This window comes from Salvelinus alpinus, chromosome 4 (genome assembly GCF_045679555.1).
Source record: "Salvelinus alpinus chromosome 4, SLU_Salpinus.1, whole genome shotgun sequence".
NCBI classification, from domain to species: Eukaryota; Metazoa; Chordata; class Actinopteri; order Salmoniformes; family Salmonidae; genus Salvelinus; species Salvelinus alpinus.
In genome coordinates this window covers 45,831,536-45,846,074 of record NC_092089.1, presented here as the reverse complement: position 1 = coordinate 45,846,074, position 14,539 = coordinate 45,831,536, and the positions used below count along the sequence as shown (strand labels likewise).

Genomic DNA, 14,539 nt, shown 5'->3' with positions numbered 1-14,539 from the left:
AATGTTAAATACACACTCTCAGAAGCATGTGCATGCACAAGAACACACACATACTATCGCACAGGATTTGTTAGCATGCAACTGACTTGTGGAAATAAGAAGCTGAAAAAGTGTTTGCTTTCAGATCACATGCAAGGTTATGTGTACATCATAAAAGCTACATGGGATTGTTATTGCATTGGTTATTGGTGACATGTCATATTGTACATCACATCATACAGTACCCCATATAGTATCTTTAATTGCAGGGAAAATTGAAGAGAAACCATTGGGGGGGGAAAGTTTTTTGCACAGAGCTTGGAACTTTGAGTATCTGATATGTAGCCTCTACTTGAGAAGTTGACTGCTAATTTGCTTACTTTTACCTGGAAGTAAACGTTTAGCCTTAAAAATGTATATAACTAGCCAATAAAACATTCTCTAACGTATCAAGGAGTGCTTTCTTAAAGTATAAGAAGTGTAGTTAGCAAATAGCTTTGACAGGTCCTGAGTCAGCTAAATAATACTACCGTGTGACCCAGCCCAACACCAGGTCCTAGTCAGAGACAGGACCCAGGCCAGGGTTGTCCACTCTTCTGCCTGTAACCCATTTCACCCTGTTCCTCATCATGGCAGAAAGCAGGCAGGGCCTCTATATATAGGATATGGGCCAAGCGTGGCCTGGTACTGTATGTGCTGAGTGGGACCCAGTTTAAAAGAGAGAAAGAAGATGCTCTACTCTGTCCATCATATCGACCTTCCTTCCCGTTAGCCTACAGTGTATTCCACAAGTTTACATCTGGGATGTGTGTGTGATGTTATACAAGGGGAGCAGGGAGGACTAAGTTGTTTTGGTATTGTGTGTTTTGTATTGTATCTGACATAATCTGATAAGAGTCCTGTCATTCTTGTGACAAACCATTTGTCAATGTGGGGAGACGGAGTGTGTCCTTTTCCTTTCTTTATAGCATTTTAGTAGACTGAGTATTAGTCTGTGTCTGCATTATCCTGTTCTAGTGACGAACAACAACAGTGCTAGGTAAAGTAAAGACAGAAAGGCATCCGGGCTGTCACTAGTGCTGTAGCTCCTCTGACCCATAAGACCCGTGAGGGTGTCATGTCACGTACACAACTTCACTCAATATGCTGCATACGGCAACAATGTTCAGGGGACTATGGTGACAAAACCAATCTGCCTTGGACTCCGCAATAATAGAGATGTCTCAAATCCCAGAGCACCAGAAACTGAGAGAGAGGCAGAGAAAGAAAGAAAGCGCGAGAGAGGGTAGGGGAGAGAAAAAGAAGAGCGAAAGAGAAATAAAGAGAAAGACCAAATGGGTAAAACTACTGGGCATGCTGGTGGCTAGGTCTGGAATCTGGGGAGGTAGTCTACAATATAAGGCAGAAGGTTACAGCACTGCACACTGGCCAGGCAGAGAGGAGGGAGAGATGGATGGGTGGAGGGATGGAAGGATGGCAGTGAGGTTAGTGTGAGGGAGCAGAGGTGTGGAAACGTGGAGCATACAGCACTGGGACAGCACTTCCTACATACACTTATCGTACACTCATTAAAATACTGTTGAATACTCCACTGATGTACACTAAACTGTGCTGTGCCATTTGGTCAGATGTCTCTTGGATAACAAGTTATTCAGGGGTATTGCTACGTTAGGTCAGATAACTGCCAGTGGGCATAATCTTAATACTAGAGTAGAGTGGCTCATTCATTGTGTCAAGTACATGGCATTACAAAGGCCCTAAAATGAATCATATTGGATAAATAATAGTCTTTCAGCTTTTCCTCGGGCTAAGTGGGTTCGTTGAAGGCAGCTCAAGGCCTTCTCCAACGGCATAACAAAAAATGAACCTATTTTTCTCAGCGGAGCGCTACATTGGTGTATTTCCTGGATGCGAGGGTATCAGAATGAATTAAACTCATGCCCTACTTTCCTTCCCTCCCTCTTGTCCTAGAAGCCTTTGAAAGTTCCCTTTCACTTTAGGAAATGTCTCATCCTATTTGTTAGCAGTGATGGATTAAAACAACAAAAACAACTTTCAAACAACGTTCCGTTGACCTTTCAAGGTCCTTGACATTTGACTACAATGTTGATCTCACCAGTGAATACTCTGTAAAATGTAATTAGATTGAATCGTTTTACAAAAATAATGCTCAGCTTTAATCTTAGTATTGTTGGAATACAGGAGGGAAAACGAGTGCTTTAAAGATTTCTAAAATAACTTCAATAGACGGAGAAATAAACAAAATTTGTCTCTCTTTTTAGTACAAATTTGACAGTGACAGCCTATTTCAAACAAACAACAGGAAACACATAACATTGCAAACAATATCAAGTAACATCACTTAAATCTGATCAGCTGTGTCACCAATTGGCAAGTTCCAGTCTTGCTTTATAATCCTGTACATGCCTGTAGACTGTATAGCTAGCCTCCCTATGCTCCCAAGCGCCTTCTACTCGACTCCGGGGATTGCAGAATGAGTGGGATTAAGCGTGTATATCCCAGCCCCCTAGCTGTCATGTTGGTGGATTATGATGCTGTTGAGGGAGATTGGTGCTGTATGCTTCCGTTTGCTACAGTGCGTCCTGTGAAAGGTGTGCCGGGCAAGGTGGGGGATGGGGGCTTGCTTGCTTCCAATCGACTGGGGCGGGAGCTACACTCTCCAGGGGGTGGCAGATTGAATTCTATTCTTCTTCTTTCTACTCAGAAATGCTTTTAGGAGCTATTTCAGCTCACCACAAACATCAAAGTGTTGGCGATACGGCTTAGGTTAAATGAGCGGTATTCACTGAACTGATTCGATAGAGAGACATTCAACTTTTTTGCTGAACCGCTGCTTTAATGTAACTGAGTGGTTGGGTGTGTGATAATATTATCAGTTTTGGAGAACAAAACCTTTCCATCAACATTGGGTTTTTTGTTTTAGTGACAATATCCTACATAATACAGATTATGCAATACATTGTAGTACATGTTGTAGAATACATTCTAAGAAACCAGGGCTTAAATCAGGGATAGGTGTGTATATCTCCAGTTCAGCTCATCCTGTGAGCAGTAAAGTCCTTCAAATTGGCCCGACGGGAACTCGATAGACAAAGTCCCATCCCTCGTGACCAATAGGGAGGCCAGATCAGACAGGAAGCCTGGTTGTAAATTGAGTGCTTCTCATTAAACTGACGTTAATGACATTACTGAGCCCTGGTGGAAAATAATGAATCATAAAAAAATTGGCACCGGAGAGAGGAATAAAAGAGGCGAAAAACCGTGGCAGTGTGCCAATTATAAGGCAGCCCTGGAGAGTGTCTGACTGACACCCTGGAAAATTAGGAACGGCCTATCCGAACCGAGATGGTCACACTTTATCTGTAAAACTAACACCCTTGAAAAGCATTCATTTGTACGATTCTTCTCACTCTAACAAAGGGGTGACAACGCATAATGAGATGTAGTGCTTTGAATGTGTTATGCCCCGTTTGCTATGGCATCATCATATGTCACTTCTATGTAGTCTTTATGAAATCTGTCAATAGCTTATGAATGACCCCTGAGACCGGTTATGTCATGTTTATGAAGCCTTTACGATTACTTCCTAAATGGTTGGCTGTGCCACTCTCCAATCAGACTGTTGAGCTCCGCGTCCAAACCTCCTTGCCCTTGCCCGGGCACACACGATCAGAGGGGGAGGGGGAGAAATGGAGGGGAGTGGGGGGGAGGGGGTGCTCTGTGAGTATTTGGGTTGCTGTCTGCAACCGGATCTGGGTAAAATCCAGTCCGGGTAACACAGCAGTTGCAGTACAGCTCACGGTACTCACTGACAGCCTATAGCTCTGCATCATTTTATCAAACTCCTCGTCAATTTTTTTGTATTTCTCCTCAGTGTGGGGGGTGAGGGAGAAGGGCTCCTCAGGGTCTGGGCTCTCTGAGTCCCGGTGCTCTTTCTTGTTCAGAGCCTTGGTCCGTTTGTTCCCACAACAGAGAGAGAGAGAGGGAGAGAGAGGGAGGTTAGAGAACGTGACGAGAGGACGATGGTACTCACGCCATAGCGCTTGAACAGGATATCCAGGTCCTCGTTCTTGCGGTACTTGTCGTCGTTTAACGGGCTTTGGTCGATGGAGTCGTCGCCGTCCGGCTCAGGGCTGTTGCAACCATTAAAGCCTTTCTTTCGCAACGTCTGAAGCGGTTAGAGGAAGAAGAAGCAGAGGATGGAGGAAAACAATTCATTTTCACACACAATTATGTCAACAACACGCATTATCCAGACTGTACCACCATTTAAATTCTAATAATGATAAAGAAAAGAACAGCGATGGCATTCGAACAAGACCAGTAACATGATTCTGAGCCTCAGATAATATATAACATCGATCCATTCCAGGAAGGTCAACATCTATGACCATTGTTTCGAAGCTAACCACCTTCAAAGGTCTACTCTACACAAATCAATAAAGATGTCTGAAATAAGGAATTATTACTGGACAATGACTAAGAATTTAAACCAAACTTTTCATATATATATATATGAAAAGTTTGGTTTAAATTCTTAGTCATTGTCCCGTAATATATATATATACACACAGTTGAAGTCGGAAGTTTACATACACTTAGGTTGGAGTCATTAAAACTCGTTTTTCAAACCACTCCAGAAATTTCTTGTTAATAAACTATAGTTTTGGCAAGTCGGTTAGGACATCTACTTTGTGCATGACACAAGTCATTTTTCCAACAATTGTTTACAGACAGATTATTTCACTTATAATTTACTGTATCACAATACCAGTGGGTCAGAAGTTTACATACACTAAGTTGACTGTGCATTTAAACAGCTTGGAAAATTCCATAAAATGATGTCATGGCTTTAGAAGCTTCTGATAGGATCATTTACATCATTTGAGGTGTACCTGTGGATGTATTTCAAGGCCTACCTTCTAACTCAGTGTCTCTTTGCTTGACATCATGGGAAATCAAAAGAAATTAGCCAAGACCTCCAAAAAAATTGTAGACCTCCACATATCTGGTTCATCCTTGGGAGCAATTTCCAAACGCCTGAAGCTACCACGTTCATCTGTACAAACAATAGCACGCAAGTATAAACACCATGGGACCACGCAGCCGTCATACCGCTCAGGAAGGAGACGCGTTCTGTCTCCTAGAGATGAACGTACTTTGGTGCGAAAAGTGCAAATCAATCCCAGAACAACAGCAAAGGACCGTGTTAAGATGCTGGAGGAAACAGGTACAAAAGTATCTATATCCACAAAACGAGTCCTATATCGACATAACCTGAAAGGCCGCTCAGCAAGGAAGAAGCCACTGCTCCAAAACCGCCATAAAAAAGCTAGACTACGGTTTGCAACTGCACATGGGGACAAAGATCGTACTTTTTGGAGAAATGTCCTCTGGTCTGATAAAACAAAAATAAAACTGTTTGGCCATAATGACCATCGTTATGTTTGGAGGAAAAAGGGGGAGGCTTGCAAGCCGAAGAACACCATCCCAACCGTGAAGCACAGGGGTGGCAGCATCATGTTGTGGGGGTGCTTTGCTGCAGGAGGGACTGGTGCACTTCACAAAATAGATGGCATCATGAGGAGGGAAAATTATGTGGATATTTTGAATCAATCTCAAGACATCAGTCAAGAAGTTAAAGCTTGGTCACAAATGGGTCTTCCAAATGAACAATGACTCCAAGCATACTTCCAAAGTTGTGGCAAAATGGCTTAAGGAGAACAAAGTCAAGGTATTGGAGTGGCCATCACAAAGCCCTGACCTCAATCCTATAGAAAATATGTGGGCAGAACTGAAAAAGCGCGTGCGAGCAAGGAGGCCTACAAACCTGACTCAGTTACACCAGCTCTGTCAGGAGGAATGGGCCAAAATTCACCCAACTTATTGTGGGAAGCTTGTGGAAGGATACCTGAAACGTTTGACCCAAGTTAAACAATTTAAAGGCAATTCTACCAAACACTAATTGAGTGTATGTAAACTTCTGACCCTCTGGGAATGTGATGAAAGAAATGAAAGCTGAAATAAATCATTCTCTCTACTATTATTCTGACATTTCACATTCTTAAAATAAAGTGGTGATCCTAACTAACCTAAGACAGGGAATTTTTTACTATGATTAAATGTCAGGAATTGTGAAAAACTGAGTTTAAATGTATTTGGCTAAGGTGTATGTAAACTTCCGACTTCAACTGCGCGCGCACACACACACACACACACACACACACACACACACACACACACACACACACACACACACACACACACACACACACACACACACACACACACACACACACACACACACACACACACACACACACACACACACACACACTCAAAAGTTTGGGGTCACTTAGAAATGTCCTTCTTTTAAAAAGAAATCACATTTATTGTCTATTAAAATATGAGATGGATCAGAAATACAGTGTAGACATTGTTAATGTTGTAAATGACTATTGTAGCTGGAAACTACAGATTTTTTATGGAATAGCTACATAGGCGTACAGAGGCCCATTATCAGAAACCACCACTCCTTTGTTCCAATGGCACATTGTGTTAGCTAATACAAGTTTATAATTTTAAAAAGGCTAATTGATCATTAGAAAACCCTTTTACAATTATGTTAGCACAGCTGAAAACTGTTCTGATTAAAGAAGCAATAAAACTGGCCTTCTTTAGACTTGTTGAGTATCTGGAGCATCAATATTTGTGGGTTCGATTACAGGCTCAAAATGGCCAGAAACAAAGAACTTTCTTCTGAAACTCGTTAGTCAACTCTTGTTCTGAGAAATGAAGGCTATTCCAAGCGAGAAATTGCCAAGAAACTGAAGATCTCGTACAATGCTGTGTACTACTCCTTTCACAGAACAGCCCAAACTGTCTCTAACCAGAATAGAAAGAGGAGTGGGAGGCCCCGGTGCACAACTGAGCAAGAGGACAAGTACATTAGACGGTCTAATTTGAGAAACAGACGCCTCACAAGTCCTCAACTGGCAGTTTCATTAAAAACACCAGTCTCAATGTCAACAGTGAAGAGGCGACTCCGGGATGCTGGCCTTCTAGGCAGAGTTGCAAAGAAAAAGCTATATCTCAGACTGGCCAATAAAAAGAAAAGATTAAGATGGGAAAAAGAACACAGGAACTCTGCCTAGAAGGCCAGCATCCCGGAGTCGCCTCTTCACTGTTGACATTGAGACTGGTGTTTTGTGTGTGTTTTGTGGGAAGATAGGGCTATTTGTCGCAAAAAACATCAAACGCTATGATGAAACTGGCTCTCATGAGGACCGCCACAGGAAAGGAAGACCCAGAGTTACCTCTGCTGCAGAGGACAAGTTCATTAGAGTTACCAGCCTCAGAAATCTGCAATTAATTGCACGTCAGATTGCAGCCCAAATAAATGCTTCCCAGAGTTCAAGTAACAGACACATCAGCATCAACTGTTCAGAGTTGGCCGTTCATGGAAGAATTTCTGCAAAGAAACCACTACTAAAGGACTCCAATAATAAGAAGAGACTTGCTTGGGACAAGAAACACGAGCGATGGACATTAGACCAGTGGAAGTCTGTCCTTTGGTCTGATGAGACCAAATTTGAGATTTTTGGTGTCTTTGTGAGACACAGAGTAGGTGAACGGATGATCTCTGCATGTGTGGTTCCCAACGTTAAGCATGGAGGTGGTGGTGTGGGGGTGCTTTTCTGGTGACTCTGTCAGTGATTTATTTAGAATTCAAGGCACACTTAACCAGCATGGCTACCACAGCATTCTGCAGTGTTACGCCATCCCATCTGGTTTGCACTTAGCGGGACTATCATTTGTTTTTCAACAGGACAATGACTCAAAACACACCTCCAGGCTGTATAAGGGCTACTTGACCAAGAAGGAGAGTGATGGAGATCTGCATTAGATGACCTGGCCTCCACAATCACCCAACCTTGAGATGGTTTGGGGACCTCAGAGTGAAGGAAAACAAATGCTCAGCATGTTTGGGAACTCCTTCAAGACTGTGGGAAAAGCATTCCAGGTGACTACCTCATGAAACTGGTTGAGAGAATGCCAAGAGTGTGCAAAGCTGTCATCAAGGCAAAGGGTGGCTACTTTGAAGAATCTAAAATCTAAAATATATTTTGATTTGTTTAACACTTTTTTGGTATGTTATTTCATAGTTTTGATGTCTTCACTATTATTCTACAAATGTAGAAAATAGTAAAAATAGAGAAAAACCCTGGAATGAGTAGGTGTGTCCAAACTTTTGACTGGTACTGTATATATTTTATTGTCACATACACCGGATAGATGTAGGGTCAGCCGTAGTAGTACGGCGCTCCTGGAGCAAATTAAAGTTAAGTGCCTTGTTTAAGGGCACATCAACATGTTTTTTTTCATCTGTCGGCTCGGATATTCGAGCACCTCTAAATTGATGTGAAGCGTGACGCCAACAAAAGCCATTGAGCAAAGGTAAAGGGTAGGGGGTGAAACGGAAGCACACCGTGGTGACGGGAGCACACCACCAGCCACAGAGTTAGAGCAGTCTGGCCATTTCAGCTCTAATGCACAGTGGAAAGGGTCTTGCTTTGACATTATTCTGGAAACAAGCTTTACTGTAAGTAGCTTTGCCAGTGGGATCTGGACCAAACAGCAAACCAGGTCCCAACACTAGCAAAAAGGATTCTAACCTAGAGTGTGGCAAGTTCTTCTACACGACAGATGTACTATTCAGTTCTATTGTATATGGAAAAAGGGAATGTGTTTTTAAGTAAAGCAACATAAATAAATGGGTATCTACAGTACTGTGTGGCAGAGAGATGACTGTATTATCCGCCATACAGTGAGTGCTGCCTGATGGGAGATTTGATTAGTAGATAAGTGGATGTTCTCTAGGACACCCACTAGGGACGATCACTGTTCTCTGTGTAGTGAGGATGACTCAATACCATGAAATTCAATGCCAAGCTGAGAGGCAGAGAGAATAAAAGACGTAAAAAGACTAATGCAGTCATTAGCTACCCAACTGTGAAGTTAAATCCAGGTTTACTGAGCTAAACCCCCCAATACATATCAAATTCACTTTAAATGTGATGCCAATACTATTATCCATCATGTAAAGTAGGATATCCAAAAAATATAGTATATATTATATCCATATTATTACACACATTATGAAATACATTCCACATTCCACCCACATGGAGATGATTCTTCCATCAGTACCCGATTTCTCTGTTCAGGCATATCAATTCAAATCAGTGCACTGATCAAATTAGACACTAGAACTTCCTGACACTGTTCAGCCACCATACTGTTTATTCTGCACTGTTCATGGAAAACATGATCCGTGTGTGTCTGTGCTGACCTAAAAAGCTAAAAACTGACAATGACAACATGTGACAAAAGTCTGTGCGGGGGACGTGGTAGTCATGGACATATGCAGCCGACAGTCAACAAAAACAAAAATCGCTACATACAAAACTGCCCTGACAATAGGACCTGGCAGTCCTATATAATGGCACACACACACACACACACACACACACACACACACACACACACACACACACACACACACACACACACACACACACACACACACACACACACACACACACACACACACACACACACACACACACACACACACACACACACACACACACACACACACACACACAAATCGGTCAGCTGATCAGCTTGTCTCAGTCAGCTCCATCTGTTCATCGGTCCTTCCGCACCTCTCCCCCACTGGCACAATCTTTCAAGTGCTGCCCTCTATTGTGTTGCCAGGGTAAGATTCCCCTGTAGAGCAGCACACAGTGACTGGCTGGGCTGTGAGCTTCCCTGCCCCTCCCCCTCTGGCACTCTCGTCCTATCTCCTGCTCTCCCTCACTCTCTCTTTCATTCTCTCGCGGTCGCTTGGTCCTTGTCTCTCTCTCCAGCTGTATCTCTCGCTTTCCTTCACCTTTCACCCTCTTCTCTTCCACTCTATCCATTTCTCTCTCTCAGGATCTCATAATCAATCCATACAGTCCTCTCACGTCAGCCTCCAACTCTCCCACGTTTTCCTTTGCTGCTCTCCTTAGTCCTCTTATCCGGCCTTCACTTTCCTCCATCTCTCTCCTCACCCGTCTTCTTTTTACCTGCTCTCCCTCTTCCTCGGTTGACCTATTCCCACAGCTTCCCATCCTACTTTTTGCTCTCAAAATCCCATCCATCTCTCCTTTTCTACCTCCTCTCTCTCTTTAGAATGGAAGTATGTGGTGAGCAGTACGGGCTGGGGCCCTTGTCCACAAAGGCAGAATGTAATGTCACGTCCCATTTGCAGTTGTCCGCATTCAGGTACATGGAGCCCCCCAGGGCATCCTGATAGAGCACAACTAAAGCCTCTGCTTACTACACTACTGGGCTGCCAAAGAACACATCACTAACGTGGCTGCATCGGGGAAACTGAGTGGCCATAGCGGCTGTCCGGCTTTATCCTCCCTATTCATTCGACAGTAGCACATCCCTGAAGAATGTCTCCCACCATTACCACAATGGCCAGCAGTGGGTGTTATTACTTATACATGTGGTTGATGGATCCCCTCTATCACACCATCTCAGGAGGGGCCGATGGCTTGCTTCCTCATAGAGTACAGAGGTAGCGGACCGTGCCCTCATTGGATATGGGTGGTCTGGAATCTGCCGGGTGTCAGATGTCAGATAGCAGCTCATAGGATGACAGTGTACTTATGCCTATGAGGAGGACCATATGATCCGTCTGCAATCGCATCCTGTTGCATTTAACAGTCTAAAATGGGCATAATGCTGCATAAGCTCTTTAAAATATTGAGATTCATTTTAACTCAGGCATCAAATCACACTATTTATTTAGCTTGCCATGATGAATAAATAAATGTGGTTTTCATTTGCTCTTAAATAATCAACCCTGCTACATTAATGTTCCTGGCAGTAACAACAACAAACATGATGCAGACTAAGTGCCTGTTTAACAAACACAAAAAACTGAATCTGATTTGATGCCATTTACCATCACACCCTGGTGCATCATCATTAAACCTATTACCGTCTCCATGGCGATCATGGTGCGTCATGTGACCTTTGGAGGCCACGTGATAAGGAGAAGCCCCCATTGACCCTGTCCTGCCCTGATTAGGATATTGGGATACGACAGGTCTTAGGGGACGTCCCAGGAATTTGGTTGACATGGCAAAATGGGATTAGTCCCGAGGTAGGGAGCATCACCAGGGCAACAGAGGGAGGCCCTATAGGGAACCATCAGCGTTGTGATAGGACAGTTCCCGAAGGGCCCTGGCCTCTACCCAGAACCCCTTTTGGTGGTGAGCCTCCATATTGGAAAGTGATGGGCAATTATATGTTCTAATTGGAATCAATTACTTAGGGGGAATCTTGTCAAGTGCTGTTTTGTGGCGCGTGTCGTGAGGAGCTCCTCTCACCGTGACCTTGAATCGGAGAAGTGACAAAGTCTTTAAGCCATGCTGTGGTAAGATCTTCCTCTTTGAGGTGTTTAAGAAAAAAGGCATTCCCTCTTCTTCCTCTTTCCTCTCCATGGCTATTCATCTCCCTCCTCCTTCAGAGCTCATTCTCCCTCGTTTTGCCTTCCCTCGTCCCTGATTGGGATCTGCAGTCAAGCGGATTAACACGTTCTGGCAGGAGAGGCAGGCTGCCCACACACACACACACTACACACACACACAACACGTGCAGCACAGAGAGAAGTCGTGTGTGTACATATGCATCACCTCCCAGCTGTGTACTAGAGTGAAGGAATGCCCAACTGTGTGAAGAATATTGAGTGTGAGTGTGTGTGTGTACGTACAGTACCAGTCGTTTGGACACACCTACTCGTTCGTTTTTTTCTTTATTTTTACTATTTTCTACATTGTAGAATAATAGTGAAGACATCAAAAATATGAAATAACACATATGGAATCATGTAGTAACCCAATTTTTTAAAACAAATCTAAATATATTTGAGATTATTCAAAGCAGCCACCCTTTGCCTTGATGATAGCTTTGCACACGCTTTGCATTCTCTCAACCAGCTTCACCTGGAATGCTTGTCCAACAGTCTTGAAGGAGTTCCCACATATGCTGAGCACTTGTTGGCTGCTTTTCCTTCACTCGGAGGTCCCCAAACCATCTCAATTGGGTTGAGGTCGGGTGATTGTGGAGGCCAGGTCATCTGATGCAGCACTCAATCACTCTCCTTCTTGGTCAAATAGCCCTTACACAGCCTGGAGTTGTGTTTTGGGTCATTGTCCTGTTGAAAAACCAATGATAGTCCCACTAAGCGCAAACCAGATGGGATGGCGTATCGCTGAAGAATGCTGTGGTAGCCATGCTGTTTAAGTGTGGCTTGAATTCTGAATAAATCACCAACAGTGTCACCAGCAAAGCACCCCCACACCATCACACCTCCTCATCCATGCTTCACGGTGGGAACCACACATGCGGCGATCATCCGTTCATCTACTCTGCGTCTCTCAGCGGTTGGAACCAAAAATCTCCAATTTGGACTCATCAGACCAAAGGACAGATTTCCACCGGTCTAATGTCCATTGCTCGTGTTTCTTGGCCCAAGCAAGTCTCTTCTTCTTATTGGTGTCCTTTAGTAGTGGTTTCTTTGCAGAAATTTGACCATGAAGGCCTGATTTACACAGTCTCCTCTGAACAGCTGATGTTGAGATGTGTCTGTTACTTGAACTCTGTGAAGCATTTATTTGGGCTGCAATCTAAGGTGCAGTTAATTGCCGATTTCTGAGGCTGGTAATGCTAATGAACGTCCTCTGCTGCAGAGGTAACTCTGTGTCTTCCTTCCCTCTGGCGGTCCGGTCCTCATGTGAGCCAGTTTCTTCACAGTTTCTTCATAGTTTTTGCGACTGCACTTGAAGAAACATTCAAAGTTCTTGAAATTTTCTGGATTGACTGACCCTCATGTCTTAAAGTAATGATGGACTGTCATTTCTCTTTGCTTATGTGAGCTGTTCTTGCCATAATATGGACTTGGTCTTTTACCAAATAGGGCTATCTTCTGTATACCACCCCTACCTTGTCACAACAACTGATTGGCTCAAACGCATTAAAAAGGAAAGAAATTCCACAAATTACCTTTTAACATGGCACACCTGTTAACTGAAATGCATTCCAGGTGACTACCTCATGAAGCTGGTTGAGAGAATGCCAAGAGTGTGCAAAGCCGTCATCAAGGCAAAGGGTGGCTACTTTGAAGAATCAAAAATCTAAAATATATTTTGATTTGTTAAACACTTTTTTGGTTACTACATGATTCCATATGTATTTTTCATAGTTTTGATGTCTTCACTATTTCTCTACAATGTATAAAATAGTAAAAATAAAGAAAAACCCTGGAATGAGTAGGTGTATCCAAACCTTTGACTGGTACTGTATGTATACACTTTTCAGTGTTATTAGTATAAGTGCCTTTGAGCATTGGGTCTGTATATTTATGTGTATGTATATTCATGTACTCTGTGTGTATGTGTGTGTGCGCGCGTAGGGTACATAGTAAGCATAACGTATGACTAAGTGTGTGTGCGTGACTGCATCAAACTCCATAATTCATACACCAAAGCACTTGCTTGGAGGTACCCGGGGAGGCAGAGCGGCAAATGGACACATTTTGTGCCTATCCGCTCAACCCCTCTCCTCTTTCTCCCTCTGTCTTTCTCCTCCTCTTTTCCCGCTCACCCGTGCCAAACGATTCATCTAAACTCTGCCCATCTCCCTCGCTACACAGTACAGATCAAACTAAACAAGCTAGAAGGAGCCTCTCGGTCTGAGGAATGGCAGTAGAACAGTGGTTTGCCTCTGGGCCTGAGGCTTGCTGAAGGAGATGGAGATGCATGGGGGAACCCTCATATGGATTCAGGCAGTGACACACACCCGCACTGAGGCTCTCATCTGGCCTGAATATTGTATGAGGCATTCTCACGGGCCACTGCAGAGTGGGCGCATGCACACAAACATGAAGGCTTACAACACAAATACAGGCAGACATACACACATTAGGAGGCGCACACACACACACAGTCAGTGGAGCTTAAGCTAATGTGGCCCGGAGCGGCCCAAAGCCCTGCCACAGCACACAGGCACACACACTTAAGAGCCATCTGCAACTGGAGCTCCATGTAGCTCTCCCACTGAAAGCCCTCACCTCTGCCATCCATAGAGACAGACAGAGAGACAGGCAGAGAGACAGACAGAGAGACAGAGAGAGAGACAGAGAGAGAGACAGAGAGAGAGACAGAGACAGACAGACAGAGAGAGACAGACAGAGACAGAGACACAGACAGAGAGCGAGACAGAGACACAGACAGAGAGCGAGAGAGACAGAGAGCGAGAGAGACTAACACTCTGAATGCCATCTCAGTTATTCCACGTGGTAATGGACAGCTGCAACGGCTGTACCAAGTACTTCATGATCCAGTGACATGGTCTTCATAGAGCGAAAAGGCTTCACTGCATATGAATTATAAGTGGTAAGTTAATATTTAAATAGCCA

General features: G+C 43.8%; 1 protein-coding gene across 9 annotated transcripts in view; it reads right to left on the bottom strand.

Moving 5' to 3' along the window:
• Positions 1-14,539, bottom strand: part of LOC139573713 (myocyte-specific enhancer factor 2D homolog) — a 66,452-nt gene that overhangs the window by 17,086 nt on the left and 34,827 nt on the right. For 6 of the 9 annotated variants that reach the window (XM_071397487.1, XM_071397484.1, XM_071397489.1 and 3 more), the window contains exon 4: positions 3,810-3,947. In XM_071397487.1, the coding sequence (XP_071253588.1) occupies positions 3,810-3,947 (138 nt within the window). Of the gene's footprint in view, positions 1-3,809; positions 3,948-4,033; positions 4,169-14,539 lie in introns of all 9 variants that reach the window. The other 3 variants (XM_071397486.1, XM_071397491.1, XM_071397492.1) reach the window with 1 other exon arrangement.